Genomic DNA, 15,754 nt, shown 5'->3' on the forward strand with positions numbered 1-15,754 from the left:
GGAGGAGGCGCCGCGGCGGAGCCCCCGGACGCGACCATGTCGGAGGTGCTGCCCTACGGCGACGAGAAGCTGAGCCCCTACGGCGACGGCGGCGACGTGGGCCAGATCTTCTCCTGCCGCCTGCAGGACACCAACAACTTCTTCGGCGCCGGGCAGAACAAGCGGCCGCCCAAGCTGGGCCAGATCGGCCGGAGCAAGCGGGGTGAGTTCGCGGCCCCCTTCCCTGACATCCCCTTTTTCCCGCGCGGCGGCCTGAACACGGGTTGCGGAGGTCTCCCACCCGCTGGAGCCGGTTCAGACCCGACGGAATCTCCTCCTGCAGAATTGGGGGATCCCGCACTGCGGGTCCGGCTGAAGCGGGTCCCAGGAACGCGTCCTCCTAAGCCCGATCCCTGGCTGGGTCACCCCGGGGGCGTGGCGGCTTCTAGCTGCAGCTGGGGGTCCCAACCCGCGGCAAAGTTTGCTTTTTGATTTGCGCCCCCAACCCCCGCCTTTTGCGCAGTGTAGTCGCAGCTGCGCTCGCTCCACAACCCTGGGGGGAGGGGGTCCCAGGGTCCCCCAGTGGACGGCGTGGGGACCTGCGTGGGGAGGATCCCATTCCTGCAGGGAAGGCTAGGGCGTTCGGGTCTCACGGGGTTTTCATTGTTACTTGGCCTGGCAGGGGGTTTGCCAGGCCTGGGCGATCCGCGCGAGAGCTGGAAAAGCCCCAGAGAGGCGGAGAGGCAGAGAGGCTCCGAGAGGAGCTCCAGAGGCGCGGGGACAATGAGGGGGACCGACGGCTGCCAAGAGAGACTGAGACGCAGGGATGGAGGGGAGGGGGTACGCGGGAGACCGAGGGTGGCAGAAACCGAGACAAAGCTCTCGAGAGGGGAGCTGAAACGGGAGAGACAGAGCCGAGGACGCACGTATGGGGAGAACGGAGAAGCCGCCGAAACAATAAGGGCAACCGACGCCTTAGACAGGGAGACTCAGAGACCTCGATCGGCGGCTGTCGCGCCGAGGGACTGATGGAGGGACTGAGAAAGACAAGGCTAGGTCGAGACGGTGAGAGAGGCGGAAGTTACCGCGAGTGTCCCTGCCGCAGCGGGGAGCGCGGGCGGCGGAGTCCATCGGCCCGCGATTTGGAGAGGGCGCGCAGGAGGGGGCTCCTGCCCAGGCCAGGCCCTAACTCCCACCCGCTGCGCGTCGTGGGAACCGGCTTTGGCGGCCCCTCCTGGCTCCGCGCAACTCCACACCTAGCCTTGCCCACCGGAGCTGCGCTCAGGACTCCCCGGGGGTCCCGAGACCCAAAGACTTTGGCTCCCTCTCCTATCAGAGCTCCAGACATTTCTGTCTAAATTAGTACACCTGGTGCTGGGAGGCCTCGGCCAGTGCGCGCCCCGGCTGCAGCAGGAGCGGCTGGGTTGGCGCCCTCTCTGTTTCCTTTTCCCAGAATGGAGCTGGGACGCAGGCTGGAGGATAGGGGATGGTGGGGTGGTTCAGAGGAAAGCAGGGAAGGGACTCCTGGCAGGGGCGGAGGAGGATGGAGCTGTTTCACCGCGCAGTGAGCCCTGCTCCCTCGCCCTCTCCTCTCCCGACCTCCCACTCTGGGCAAAACGGGAAATGTCAGAGACCTCTGGCTAGGCCCAAGCGCGCTCACCTCTCTTTTCCCCCCTTTTTTTGCAGTTGTTATTGAAGATGATAGGATTGATGACGTGCTGAAAAATATGACCGACAAGGCACCTCCTGGTGTCTAACTCCCCCAAAGACAATGAGTTAAGGGAGAGAATAAGAACGGCGATAACAGTTATTGGCAAAAAGCATGAAAACAGAAAGCACTTTGAAATTTATTACTAGCTTGCTACCCACGATGAAATCAACAACCTGTATCTGGTATCAGGCCGGGAGACAGATGAGGCGTGAGAAGGAGGAGGAGGAGGAGGCTCTGGGCTTCTCTGCAAAAATAAAAATAAATAAATAAATAAAATTTTAAAAATAATAAAAAAATCACTATATACACACATATAAAGAAATAAAAAGAAGTCTCAGTTGCAGCTATTTGTCAAAATTAATATCCATTTCTTTTTATATACGGTGAATATTGCGCAATTATAGATCTGGATTTTGAACCACTTAATGAAGCGGCAACACCAGGTATTTTGAGGTGTTGGCATTCTTCGCTGATTTGGCTGTTCCCAATGTTTACATTATTTAATCTTGCAAAAATGGTTCTGTGCACTTGGATGTGAAATGCTGTCCAGTTTTATTTTTTTTATGTTGTTATCCTTGGATGTACAAAAAATTCAGAAAATGATCTCTGTAGATATTCTGTTTTATTTTGGTCATCTTTAGAAGTTATCAGGAATGTGTTTAAAACAAGAAGAGAACTTTTCTAAGGAATGATACATAGAAAAGATCCTTGTTTTATTTTAAAATGAGTTGTAAAGCTTGTGTTTCTTTGTTGCTGCAAGCTATTTGCCCAAGTTAATTCAAATGGACACATTTTTTATGTCAGAAACACACACACACGCGCGCGCACACACACACACACGAAAAACAAAGAAAAAAATGCTTGAGCTTTTTCTAACCTCCCCTTGCAGTCTGTTGTGTGAGCAGCCTGTTTATTTCTCTAATATTATGTCAGTTTATTCTCTTTAATGGACTGTAAAAAAATGTAATCACAAGAGTGCCAAATATCTTGAAATGCCAAAAGGCATTTTAGTTTCTTTTCTCTGTGCTCTGAGTCCACGTACAGGAATGCTTGGAGTGTCTTTTCTGTTATTTATAGGGATTCTCTTAAGGCACACCAGCTGCCTGTTTTGCATGGTATTTGCAAAAATGCCTCTTGCGTGAGGAAATCTTTTACCATTTTTTGTTTGCAACTTTGGACCTCAAGAGGTTTCCCTTCCCTTCCCCGTTCCCACTTTTCTTAATTCAATATTCTGTATGTTGCACCTTGAACCAGCACACAGGGCTATTTCTCCAATGTACAATAAAAGAATTGTTCCTGTGTCTCACTCCTCTCTTTCCTCTGTTTTGGCAAGGGGGTGAGGTGGCAGGGGGACATGACTTGCTGTTTGTGGGCTGGCTGCAGACAGGAAGGAGGGATGGTGGCTTTGGTCTGCGAGGCAAAATGGCAATGTTGGGGGCCCCTATGGGTGGGCTCAGATGAGAGGAAAGATGGGCTGGACTGGCAAGGCCATCCCCCTAAGTTGAATTTATTCCATTTTGGATTTGCAGTTTGAGCTCTCACTGCATCCCTAAGGTTTCTGCCATCTCTGGTGGGGTGAGGGGAGAAAGGGATACTGTGCAGGGAAGCAGCCAATCTTGTTAAGAGTGACTTTGCAGGCTGGCAGAGTTGGATGCAAGTCCCAGCTCCCCGACTTCCTAGGTCTTTGGACTTGAGCCTGAACTTCTTTAAGCCTCAATTTCCTAATCTGTAAAGTGAGGATAACTCAGCCCCTGCCTCATAGGGTTATTAGGAGGATGAACACAATGCCAGCATGTGGGAACACTCAGTCTCACATTTCATACTTCGCCAAGGGCCCCCTGTCCTCAGAGGCAGGGCTGAAGGAGCTGTGTTCTCTGTATCTCACCTTCCGGGGCTCATAGGTCGAGGGATGCGCTGCTCCTGGGGGTGCACGGCCTGAGAGATCTCAGGCACCTGCACTTAACTAGCCTTCCTCTAATCATCAGTTAGGAAGGCTTGATAGGTAGACAAATGTCAGCCCCTCGTTAGGCTTGGGGGAGCAGGGCCCCGGGGGAGGAGGGTTTGGGAGAAGGATTTTGGCTGAAGAAAAACTGGGCGAGGTTTTTTTCTCCTGGGCTATCATACACCCAGAAGTGCTGGGAGGTTTTAATGTGTTTGTGGGAAAGCTGTCAGCCAGGCGTCACAACACAGCTCACGGTGACAAGAGCCTAAGTGTGACTCAGACATCAGGTAAGAGGCTAGGGGAGGGGGGGTGGGCAGGAGCAAGAGGGGCTCCAGAGGGCCCAGAGGGGGTGATGTCTCAACCTCCCTTCCCAGGCAGTGGAGGCCCAAGGGCTCAGGAGGTCCCAGCAGAGAGCTCTCCATGCAAGCAGTTATTATTGGGAGCGGTGAGCAAGCTGGGGCTGGTGGGGCCAGCAGGAGTGCGAATGCCAGATTCATTTTCCCAGGTGCCTGACCCTCCTCCAGAACCTGTTCTCCTCCCTGCTCACCCGGGGACTCCCAGCACCTCGGAGCTGATGGGCACCATGGAGCTCAGCCATCCCCTGTGCTTTCCCTCTGATAGACTGAGGGGGACAAGGCATCAATCTGCCGAGGGGCAGGAGCCATGTGAAAAGATTCTTTCGGAAGGCACGGTTTGTGTCCGCACCCAGGAGTAATTGCCACTGACGTGATCAAAGCACTGTGTAATTACAACGTGTTTTCTCTCCTGTTTTCCCGTGCAATCATCCCAGCACCCCTAGAAACCCACGCGTTGCTCTCTTCAGTAGGTAAGGAAATCGAGGCCCCAGAGAGGCCAAAAGGATTGCACAGCTTCTGTATTAATTGAGCTCTTACTGTATACCAGGCTCACAAAGCCATATGAAATAGGCACTATTATTATCCTGATTGTACAGGAGAAACTGGGGCTCAGAAGGGTGAAGTAACTTGTATAAGGTGACTCAGCTAGTAAAGTCACGGAGAGAGGACCAGAACCCAGGGCCTACGCTTCAGGAGGAGGATGCAGGGTCCTCTGACCCCAGGCCCAGGCTCAGTCCCAGCTATAGTCACTGTCCTTCAGCCTTAAAGGTCCTTTGTTGGTTTGAGGCCCTGTTGGCTCTGATAGTCACTGTGTAAGGGTTTAGAAGGGGGCAGGGCTTGGATGTGGTCAGCTAAGGCCTTGGGGCTGTCCTCTGTTGGGAAGCAGGGAGTATGGGAGCCTTGACCTCGGCCAAGGCTCCAGGTCCATTTTAATAAGTGATGTATTAAAACATTTCTGCTGGAGGCCACCCCGCCAGCGAATGCCAGATCCTCTGCTTGAGAAGACAGAGTCCTCCTTTCCCAAGGACTCCATTCAGCAAAAAGGAATATAAATCTTTTAAATATAGTATAGCATCAGGTAAACATTTGTGGAGAGGGCACTTTGGGGACTGGGCAGATATCAAATTATACCGAGTGCAGGATATGTTTGAAGTGTCCGGTTAGGTAGCAATAAATATGGAAAAGGCTATTAAAAGTCTAAGGTGGGGGAGGTCTACAGGTCTCCACGCATCGATGGGAGCATGCCAGCGCTGCATTATTCAAACTTAATTAATTGAATGGTTGTAATAAGCATCCATCTCCCTGGATTCTGCTTCCGTGGCCTGTCCAGGCTGACAGCCTGAAGGAATATCAAAAAGCACCTCTAAGGGGGAAATTGGCAAATTAAGTTTTGAAAGAAAGAGACTTGAAAATGACTACTGTCTAGAGGCCACAGATGAAGGAATGAGTAAGGGGTGCCTCTGCAGAGAGCCGAGAGGGAATTCCCAGGGTCTGGGGGCCTGGTGGGAAGCTCTGGCCTAGAGGGAGGGGTCAGACATTAGGGTGGCTGGTGCATGGGCTTGGGACACAGATGTCTTGGATTTGAAATCTCTCTCTATACTTTCTAGCTGTGACTTGGCCATTTCTCAGGATCTTTGGGCCTCTGTTTTGCCTTCTATTAAACAGGGATAATAACAATTCTCACCTATCATTAGATGGGAACCCCTCCCTTCTCCCTGGCACATGGCCTGGTGCGTAACAAATGGCAGCCATCAATAAGAACATATATGAAGTGACTACCACGTGCCAGGAAATGAACTTTTAAGATCTAGCCAACCGTTTTTGTTGCATGAAGCTTCTTCACCTATAGTTACGGCAGTTGCCCTGAGGGTCAGTGGAGGCATCTTGGGGGTTTGAAGGCTGGGGCCTTGGGTGAGGAGGTGGGGAGTGGTTTTGGGGGATCAGCCTGCCTCTCATGATCTTCATCCAGCTCCCAAAATGCCCCAATAAATACAATCCTAAGTAAATCCACATGCTTGCCTTCCAAAGGCAGAGTCAAGAGGAGTCTCTACCCACTTCTAACCAGACTGCCAGAAGTCTTCCTTCTCTGGATGCAGACTAAGAGGTACTGACTTCTTGCCCTGGAAAGGGAAGATCTTGGCTTTCTGCTTGGATCACTTCCTTCATGAAGACCTCAAGTTTCTTTCATTTGACAAATATCAATTTAGCTCCTACTATGTGCTTGGTACTGTGCTAGGCTATCTGCGTATAAAATGGTGAACAGAATGGTGAACAGAATATATCTGCGTATAAAATGGTGAACAAAAAAGGGGAATCAAAGATAGCTAGGATTTGAGGATTACCTGAAGCCCAGACAGATGGCTCGCTGTTTAAAAAGTAAACTTTTAGAATAGTTTTAGATTTACGGAAAGTTATGCAGATATTACAGAATTGCCACATACCCCGACCCGGTTTCTCCTATTGTTAACACCTGACATTACTGCGGTACATTTTCCACAACGCTGGTATGTTACTGTTAACTAAACTCTGTAGTTTATTTGGATTTTATTAGTTTTTACCCACCATCCTTTTTCTGTTCCACAGGGTCTCCCACATTGCATGTAGCCATCATATTTCCCTAGGCTGCTCTCGGCTGTGGTAGTTTCTCAGACTTTCCTTGTTTTTGATAGACTGTTGGTCAGCTGCTTTGTAGACTGTCCCTCAAGTGGGGTCTGTCTGCTGTTTTTCTTGTGGTTCAACTGTGGTTATGGGTTTGGGGGTGATGTGCTGTTCTCATCACATCATATCAAGTGTCCATGCTATAGACACGACTGATCGCTGCTGATGTTGACCTTGGCTATCTGGCTGAGCTAGTGTTTGTCCGGTTTCTCTCCTGCAAAATTACTCTTTCTCCCTGCTTTCCATACTATACGCCATAGAAGGAAATCATTATGCACAGCCCACACTTCAGGGACAGGGATTTATGCTTCACCTCCTTGAGGAAGGAGTATCTCCATAAATTATTTGGGATTCTTCTGCACAGGCGATTTGAGTGACCCATTTTTCAGTAGTTCGAACTTCGCCCCTGTGTTGGGTAGGGCCACTGTGGTTTAGATTTAATAATGAATTCCAGGCAAATGGGAGCAGTAGGGGGGAAACAAAAAAATGCCCACAGGTGCTCCCTGATGACCCAGAGAGAGTCTTACAAAAGAAGAGATAAAAAAAATTAATAAAATAACTTCCTGTGGAGGGGAACTGTCACCCTGGTTAGAAACTGTGCAGAATTTTTTCTTGGAAACCTTCAGGCAGCTGCTCTGGTTTATAAAGTCTGCCTATTGGAGGGAAGGAAAAGAGAAAAAAAAAAAAGGTTGTCGTTATTCCAGCAACAGAGATTCTCCCAAACCATATGCAAAAATAAATCAGAGGCGACTGGGCCGTATCCGAGGAAACCTGGCAGCTGGGCTGGAGCTTGTGGGGTGGCCCCTAAGGACAGAGATTCTGCGTCCCAAAGCCCCTGTCACCTCCCTAGTGGGGAGGTGGGAGTGAGAGTCCCAGAAAGCCGCTGGATCGCCCCTACCCACATCGTGGCAGTACCAGGTCCCCATCTGTTTCCCCCAGGATCTGGGATGAGGGCGGTTTACTTTGTTGCCCCTCACATTGGAGGGTTTGTCCTTAACACAGGGGAAAGGAACACCTCTGGACTTGGAGGAGGGTCCTTGACCCCAAAACAGCCATTTTGAGGACAAAGGGTCACCAAGCGGGGAGGGAAGTCAGGGAGGGCAAGCTGAAGGGAGGAGGAGGACCCAGGCAATGTGCCATGGGAAATCCAAACAGCATGGTAATGGCAGTGGGGTGGAGTGGGGGTTGATGACAGGAAGTGGTCAGGGTAAGAGGTGTCCTGTAAGGCAGAGAGCTGGGTGGCCAGGGGCTTCGGGAGCTTGCTCTGGGAGGGTGTTTGGGTAGAAGAGATGAACTAATTAATTAATTAAATCTATATTCATTCGATAGCTCCTCTGCCAGGCACGGGGTGGAAAGCAGAGGTGCAGGAAGCGGGTTTGTGTTTGGCAGTGGGGAGAACGGGCTGGCTAAAGCAAGACCTTTTCTGGTTCAGGGACCTGACTGCCTAGTCAAGGACAATTCAATGACTGTGACTGTCAAGAGGTCAGAGAGGGGGCTTGGGTGGGCCTGCAGGAAGCACAGGTAACCCTTGGGGAATCCCAGTGTGTCCACCCTGGGTGTTTTAGGAAGAATGACAACTTCATTCCAATTCCAAATCTGCCAGTAGCATGTTGTGTGACCGTCACCTTGGGCAAGTATTTTGCTCCTTTGAGACTCCGTTTCCCAACATGGAAAATAAAAAAAGCTTCCTCAGTGCTGGCCACAGACCAGTAACCCCTCTGCCCTCTTTGCATTTAGTCCATTCAATTTTCACAACCCTATAAGATAGCCACTATTGTTATCATCCCCATTTTACAGATAATGAACACCGAGGCGCAGGGTGGCCAAGTCCCCCTCCTAGAATCCCACAGCTGGAAAATGGAGCCAGGCTTGCAACCAGGACCGGCAGGCCCCCAGAGTCCGTGGTCTCGACGGACCTCCCATAAAACGAAGGGGTCAGACAGGATGATTCTGTAGGCTCCTGCAGCTGGAAGCTCCCAGAGAACAGAGTTGGGAGTCTAAGACGCCCAGCCTCCCCTGGGGGAGGGGAGACCGAGGATCCGGTTGGCCGTGAACCCTGGACCAGGCCAGCCGGTTGCCATGGGGACGGCTGGGCGGAGGCGGCTGGCCAGGCATGTTGCCCCGCGGGGCAGTTCCGGGGAGCTCCCTCCCGCCAATGGCAGGGAGTGGCACCGAGCCGGCACCTGGGGACTGTGTTTTCCTGGCAGCCAGAGTCCCACGAATTTTCCCCTGTCACACAGGGGAGACCACAAGTCCCCCCAGCCGTCTGAGCCTCCCCCGACCTGAACTCGATCCTCCACGAAGCCGCTCTTATCTCCAGTTCATCTGTGTGAATTATTTACTGCGTCTGGCGGACTCCCAGGCGGCCTCCCTGCCCCCGCAGGATGTGGAACCCACATCCAGGGTTCCGAGGGCCCCCTTTTCTCATTATCCAAGGAGTTCCAGAGTTAGACCTCAGGGGCGCCTAGGGGGAAGGACCTTCCCACCCGCTCCCGCCTTCACCTAGAATTCTTCTCCGGAACCAGAGAGCCCTGACTGAGTTGGGAGCCAGGGTACCTGCTGCTCTGCTGGGTTCCCCTGTGAACCTCAGCAGTCTCATCTGTGACCCTGAGGGGGTGATTCCTGCCCTAGGTGCTTCCAGAACCGCTGATCAAACCCCACAAGGTAATGTGGGGGACTGATCTCTGCAGCCAAGGCATTGTATGAGTGCACAGTTATCACTATCAGCATTTGAATTTTTTCCATCCTTTTAATTTTCTTAATAGCCTTCTTATCATGTGCCACAGTGCTAAGTGTTCCGTGTACATTTTCTTATTTAATTCTTACAGCAGCCCTAGGAATCATGTTTATTGTGTGTGCCGGTTACAACTATATATCATGCCCATTTCACATACAAAGAAACGGAGGCCCAGAGGGTTTGGGTAACCTGTCCTCAGTCAGGAAGGAGCCAGGAGTGGAAACTGAGTCTGAGTCTGGCTTCCGTTCTGAACTCTTTTTTTGTTTTTTTTTCTTCTGAGATGAAGTCTTGCTCTTGTGCCCCAGGCTGGAGTGCAATGAAACGAACTTCCGCCTCACGAGTTCAAGCAATTCTCCTGCCTCAGCCTCCCAAGTAGCTGGGATTACAGACGACTGCCACCACACCCAGCTAATTTTTGTAGAGATGGGGTTTCACCATGTTGGCCAGGGTGGTCTTGAACTCCTGACCTCAGGTGATCCGCCCACCTCGACCTCCCAAAGTGCTGGGATTGCAGGCGTGAGCCACCATGCCTGGCCCCCTCTGAGCTTTTAACCACTGCTAAATTTCATGCCACGTTGCCTTCTAACCTGGGGACCCTTCACCAGCACCCAAGAGGCTGCTTGGGCACCAGTCTTATCTATGACAGCCATCTGCACAGAGTGATGACTCAGTCTGTGTGCCTGGCCCCATGCAGGGTGCCGGGGACACCAGGGGTGAGTCAGGCACAGCCCTCCCCTGGAGTTGGGGGTGGGTGTCAGGGACAGGGAACAGGGAAGCATGGACATGTTCACGATCAGATATGATACAAAATGAAATGCCCGTCATGATGAGGGCTGGGCACAGACAAATAATGTGTTCTAGGAGGTGAGGGGACCATTTAATGAGTGGGCGGGATTTCAGTGGGGCCTTGGAGAAGCGGGTAGGGGTGGCAAGGGCACTCTTGAGTGGAGGGACAGATGTTGGTAGGTCTGGGGTTTGCTTGAGAAAGGGCAGTCCTTTAGGGTCTGCTTGGAACAAGGCATTTGTAGTGGTGTTGGGATTGGGGGAAAGGAGGTTAGGGCTAGATCAGGAGGTTTTTGACGAAGGAGCTCAAGGGTCAGTTTACAGCAGTGCTTCTCAGCTGGGGCCGATTCGGCCCCCCCGGGGGCTTTGGCAACCTCTGGAGACATTTTTGGTTGTCACAATGCTGGGGAGAGGGCTAGTGCTACTGGCATCTGGCGAGTGGAGGCCGGGGCGGCTGCTAAGCATCCTACAGTGCACAGGACAGCCCCACCAGAAAGAATGATCCAGCCTCAAACAGCAATGTGCTGAGATTAGCAAATACTAGTTTAGAGCCTGTTTAAGAGCCTTTAAAGTGAGATTTAGGGCAAGTCACTTAACTTATCATACCTCAGTTCTCTCCTCTCTAAAATGGGCTGATGTAACAGTTAACATTTAAGGAAATCACTGTTATATATTTCACGTATACTGTGTGCCAGTTACAACCCTAAATGCTTTGTGTGTATTATCTCATCCAGTCCTTACAGTCCACCGAGGAATGCTGCTACTGCCACCACTACCAAGTCTCTGTGGGCACTTATGAAGTGCCAGGCCCTGCACTAAGCTCTTTTTTTTTGAGAGTCAGGATCTCGCTGTGTTGCCCAGGCTGGGGTTTATTGGCATGATCACAAATTCACTGTAGCCTCAACTTCCTAGGCTCAAGCAATCCTTCCACTTCAGCCTCCCAAGTAGCTGGGACTACAGGTGCACACCACCACACCTAGTTAATTTTTAAAATATTTATGTAGAGATGGGGGTCTCACTATGTTGCCCAGCCTGGTCTCCAACTCCTGGACTCAATCAGTCCTCTTGCCACGACCTCCCACAAGTGCTGGGGTCACAGGCGTGAGCCACCACATGCAGCACCGCACTAAGCTCTTATACATATTAATTTATTTAATCTTCACAACAACTCTACGAGGTAGGCACTATTATAATCTCCATTTAACAGACGGAGAAACAGGCACAAAAGGCCAGAAGCTTCCTAAGGGCAATGCCTTGCTCGCTACTCTCTCTAGAACAGTGTCTAAATAAATATTTGTCAAGAAGGAAATAAACCCTCCATGGACTTCAGTGGGCCCACCAATCTCGGGGAGCTGAGAAGAAACTGGGGCACAGAAAGCTCGAGGGTCTTGACTGGAGTAGCACAGCAGGGTCTTCTCCGCTTGCTTTCGGGAGGAGGCCTTGGGAAAGCTCCTGGGAGGTTTCTTTGGTCCACTGGAGCCTGGCTGTGTTCCTATCACTGGCAGAGAGAAGCTGATGTGTGTGTGGGCATTTCTGAGATGGCCAGAGGGTGGGGGTGGGGGGTGGGGGTGGGCCCTGGATTTCCCCGCAGTCCTAGCCGAGGTGGAAAGCATTAGCATCTTGAAGTGACCAAACTGAGGAGTTAAGAGAGCACAACAACGTCACTAGTGCCTGGGACTGGACTGGTCCACTCCCTGGATGAATGCGGAGAGATTTCAGATTTAACTCAATCCTGGTCTTGACCTCAGGAAAGGGGGACTCTGCAGGGCACATGGGAGAGGTGGGCGTAGTCTAAGCCAGCCATTGCAAGCTGCTGTGTGGTCTGCGTATGCATACGTCATGCTCTGAGTACCCATCTCGGGGAGGCCCCACAGCCGCCCGCAGGAGCAACAGCACTGTTGTTATCCCATCGGGGTCTGGAGAAGCGGTAATTTGGTCCAAGGGCACCAACCGGGAAGCTGCAGACCAGTGATTCAGCCTGGTCTCTCTGATGGCTACGTTAACCTGAATGCTCAGCACACGATTCCTTTACTTCTCTGACCCTCATCTGTGAAATGGGGCCACGTATCAAGGCCTCAGAGGATTGCTGGAGGGGTGATAAAATGATCTATTACCCAGCACCTAGTAGATGCTCAATCAATAGCAGATTCTTTCCCTGAGCCTCTTGGGGCTCCATCCTCAGGTCTGAGCTTTGGAGCAGTCCTTGGGGAGGCGCTGCTGTGGAGTTGATATTAGAGAAAGGGGGGGCCCAGGGGCGGCAGAAGGAAGGAGAAGTTCTCTAATGACTGCCCTGCCCCGCTCTATGAAGCAGGGTCCTGACTGTCTCGGTGGGTCCCTTCCCATTATGCTGTGCTACCGTTAGGCTATACAGTGGGCCATGCTGCCCCGTCACCCACAGGTAAGCCCGGGGAGGCTGTTTTTCTGGGGATGGATTGCACAGCACCTTTCCCATTCTCTAAACAGTTCTGGGGATCACTGGCAGTTAAAAGAGCAGATGGGGTGTGGTATACACTGCAAGCCTCATCTTCCTCCACTTCTCCACAAGCCCGCTTCAATGCCCTGGCCACTTTGTTGTTTCCAGACTGCCATGCTTGTTATGCCTCTGCACTTTTGCACATGCTCTTCTTTTAGCCTCTTACCCTTTCCATTTAGCTAAATCCTCTAGGTTTCAGCTGAGATGTCACCTTCTCCAGGAAGCCTTCCCTGACACCCTTCTACCTGAACGGAATGAGCTCCCTCACTTAGGCTCCTGCAGTACCGATGCTTCCTTCTGTCCAAGCCCCATGTGCCGTTGCTGATCGGGCCTCCTCCATCAGACCACGCTCCCTCTTGGGCAGGCGCTGGAGCTCCCTCCTTGGTCTCCACATCCCCAGGGCTTTGCACAAATGCCTGGCACACAGCAGCTCCTCAGGGAATGTTAGTGAATTAATGTTATGATAATAACAATGTCTAGCATAAGCAGAGCTCTTTTCCAGTTTCAAAAGCCTTTTTTACACAACTGTGTCATCTGAGTCTCACAGAAAACTCGTCATTTAAGATAGGAAGGGTTTGAATTGGTGTTTTCATTTTAAAGGGAAGAACCTGAGGCTGGAAGAAATGAGGTGCGGTGCCAGGTGGCTGGTGGGACCGGCGCGATGCCCACATGGTCTTGCCTGAGCAGGCCTGGATGCATTTGAGAGATATCTGGTCCACAGTGGGAGTCGCTTCAGTTCTGATCCCGCCTGGGGGCCAGTGAAGAGTAGGGGGCCAGAGTTTGTTGCTTTTAAGGCCTAGTGAAGAACTGGGGCCAGCTTTGTGTGGTGGTGATAGGGTGGTTATATTCTTGGGAGAGGAAACTATAGGAGGCAGTGGTTTTCTTCTGTGAAGATTTGTTCACCACTATGCTATTGATGGTACAGAATACTGAAAATTCAGGAAAAAAAATATCCCAAACAGAGGAATGACTAAGTAAATTGTAGTCCAGAAACTTACAATATTTGATGGCCATTAATAATGTTTCTGCCAGGCACGGTGGCTCATGCCTGTAGTCCCAGCACTTTGGGTGGCTGAGGCAGGTGGAACACCTGAGGTCAGGAGTTCGAGACCAGCCTGGCCAACATGGTGAAACCCCACCTCTACTAAAAATACGAAAAATTGTCCAGGCATGGCGGCATGTGCCTGTAATCCCAGCTACTCAGGAGGCTGAGGCAGGAGAATCACTTGAACCCAGGAGGTGGAGGTTGCAGTGAGCCGAGGTCATGCCATTGCACTCCAGTTTGGCCAACAAGAGTGAAACTCCATCTTGATAATAATAATAATAATAATAATAATATTTCTGCAGCTCATGCAAGGACAAAGGAAAGTGCACATGTGTCTGCATGAAGCTTAAGGCAGAAAGGAAAATATAAATTGTGTGATGGTAGGAGAGACGGTGTCATGGAGTGGTTTGCATCCCAGCTCTGCCACTTACTGGCTGTGAACTCAGGCAAGCTAACTAACCTCTCTGAGCCTCAGTTTCCTCATCTGTAAAATAGACAAAATAATAGTCCTGCCTCAGAGAGCCATTGGTAGAATTAAATGAGTTAATACTTAGAAAACACTTAAAACATTGCCTCGCATATATTGTTAAGGTTTAGTTACTGTTATTAATCATTATTGTCATCTCAGCTATGTCAAACCTGTATTAGAAAAATTGAAAAGATGGAGGAAAATGTTCGGTGTTTTCTTTGGGATGTGGGTTAACGGATGGCTTTTGCTTTCTTTTTTTCTACTTCCCTGAATTCTCTAAATATTTTACAATGGGGATGTTTTACTTTTATGATTATGAAAGATTAAACTTTATTTTCCCCCAGACAACTGGAGATAAATGCAGCAGCACTTTCCTTTCGGACATACGGGGGTGACTGCAGGGAGTCGCCTCCATAATTAACACCTGGGACACCCTGAAAACACATCTGTGTCAGTATTTCTTTACCTGGAAGGTCCGCTCCCAGGTAATCTTTCTCCAGACAGATCAGGCTACGCCTCCCATCTCCTCTGCCTGTTTAATAATTTTATATGATGCCTGCTGAAATGAATAACCAAGCTGTTTAAATACCCATAGCCGTAAACTGTCACCACCTGATGACAATGAGAATTCCCTAGGCAGGGCACATCAGAAATGAAACGAAATCATTCTGACCAGCCCTGTCATCATCACACTCTCCCTCTATCCAGTGAGATAAGGGCATTTACAGTGAAGGAAATGCCAGCTGCTGTGTGAGCTGATATGGGCCCTGTCAGTCAGCTGGCCAGGCTGGCAGCCTGCCAGAGAAAGCCAGCCGGCCAGCCAGCTGCTCAGCAAATGACTGTGCCAAGCACATAGTAGGTGTTCAATAACCTCCTATCCCATCTGATGAGAATTTTGTTAGTTCTGGCTAATGTGTGCAACTGTCTCCTGGGCAGTGTGTGCATGTCATGGCAAGGACAGGAAGATGCTGGAGGATGGTCTTCACCTTTAAGGAGCAAAGACCAATAGATCTTTTCAGACCTTTTTACTGAGAGTTTCATGAGTTCTAGGCTTTTGGGATGGTGGTTTCTGGGCTAGGGGTCTATGTTAGATCTTGACTTAATTTTTTTTCCTGGACCTTCTTGGGATATGGATTTAAATGACCATACCAACTATCATTGTCAAGAGCTTACTTTCTCTCATTTTTCCGTTCCCCTATTTTTCATCCATCCATCCATCCATCCATCCATCCATCCATCCATCCATCCATTTATCCACCCACTTATCCATCCATCTGTCCGTCCGTCTGTCCATCCATCCAACCATCCATCCAACCTTCCATCCATTCATCCATCCATCCATCCATCGATCCATCCATCTGTCCATCTATCCATCTATCCATCCATTTGCTCCATCTGTTATGGTTTGAATATGTCCCCTAAAGCTCATGTGTTGGACACTTAAGCCCAAATGCAACAGTATTGAGAGGTGGGACCTTTAAGAGGTGATTAAGACATAAAGGTTCTGCCCCCATGAATGGATTAATGCCATTATCAAGGGAGTGAGTTTGTTATAAAAGTGAGTTTGGCCTCCTCTTGTGCCCTCTTGCCCTTCCACCTTG

General features: G+C 50.5%; 1 protein-coding gene across 1 annotated transcript; it reads left to right on the forward strand.

Moving 5' to 3' along the window:
• Positions 1-6: 6 nt before the first annotated feature.
• CAMK2N1 (calcium/calmodulin-dependent protein kinase II inhibitor 1) lies at positions 7-2,996 on the forward strand. Its single transcript, XM_011933990.1, has 2 exons — positions 7-202; positions 1,666-2,996. Exons 1-2 carry the CDS (start codon positions 37-39, stop codon positions 1,734-1,736), a joined length of 237 nt encoding a protein of 78 aa, XP_011789380.1. The 5' UTR covers positions 7-36; the 3' UTR covers positions 1,737-2,996.
• Positions 2,997-15,754: the final 12,758 nt, after the last annotated feature.

Source organism: Colobus angolensis, unplaced genomic scaffold, assembly GCF_000951035.1.
Source record: "Colobus angolensis palliatus isolate OR3802 unplaced genomic scaffold, Cang.pa_1.0 Scaffold130, whole genome shotgun sequence".
In the NCBI taxonomy this organism is placed as follows: domain Eukaryota; kingdom Metazoa; phylum Chordata; class Mammalia; order Primates; family Cercopithecidae; genus Colobus; species Colobus angolensis.

Bases quoted from the DNA above. Each gene is read 5' to 3' on its own strand.
- CAMK2N1 (XM_011933990.1), top strand. From the start codon at position 37: ATGTCGGAGGTGCTGCCCTACGGCGACGAGAAGCTGAGCCCCTACGGC. The intron at 203-1,665 runs GTGAGTTCGCGG...CTTTTTTTGCAG, and splicing joins GATCGGCCGGAGCAAGCGGG to TTGTTATTGAAGATGATAGG.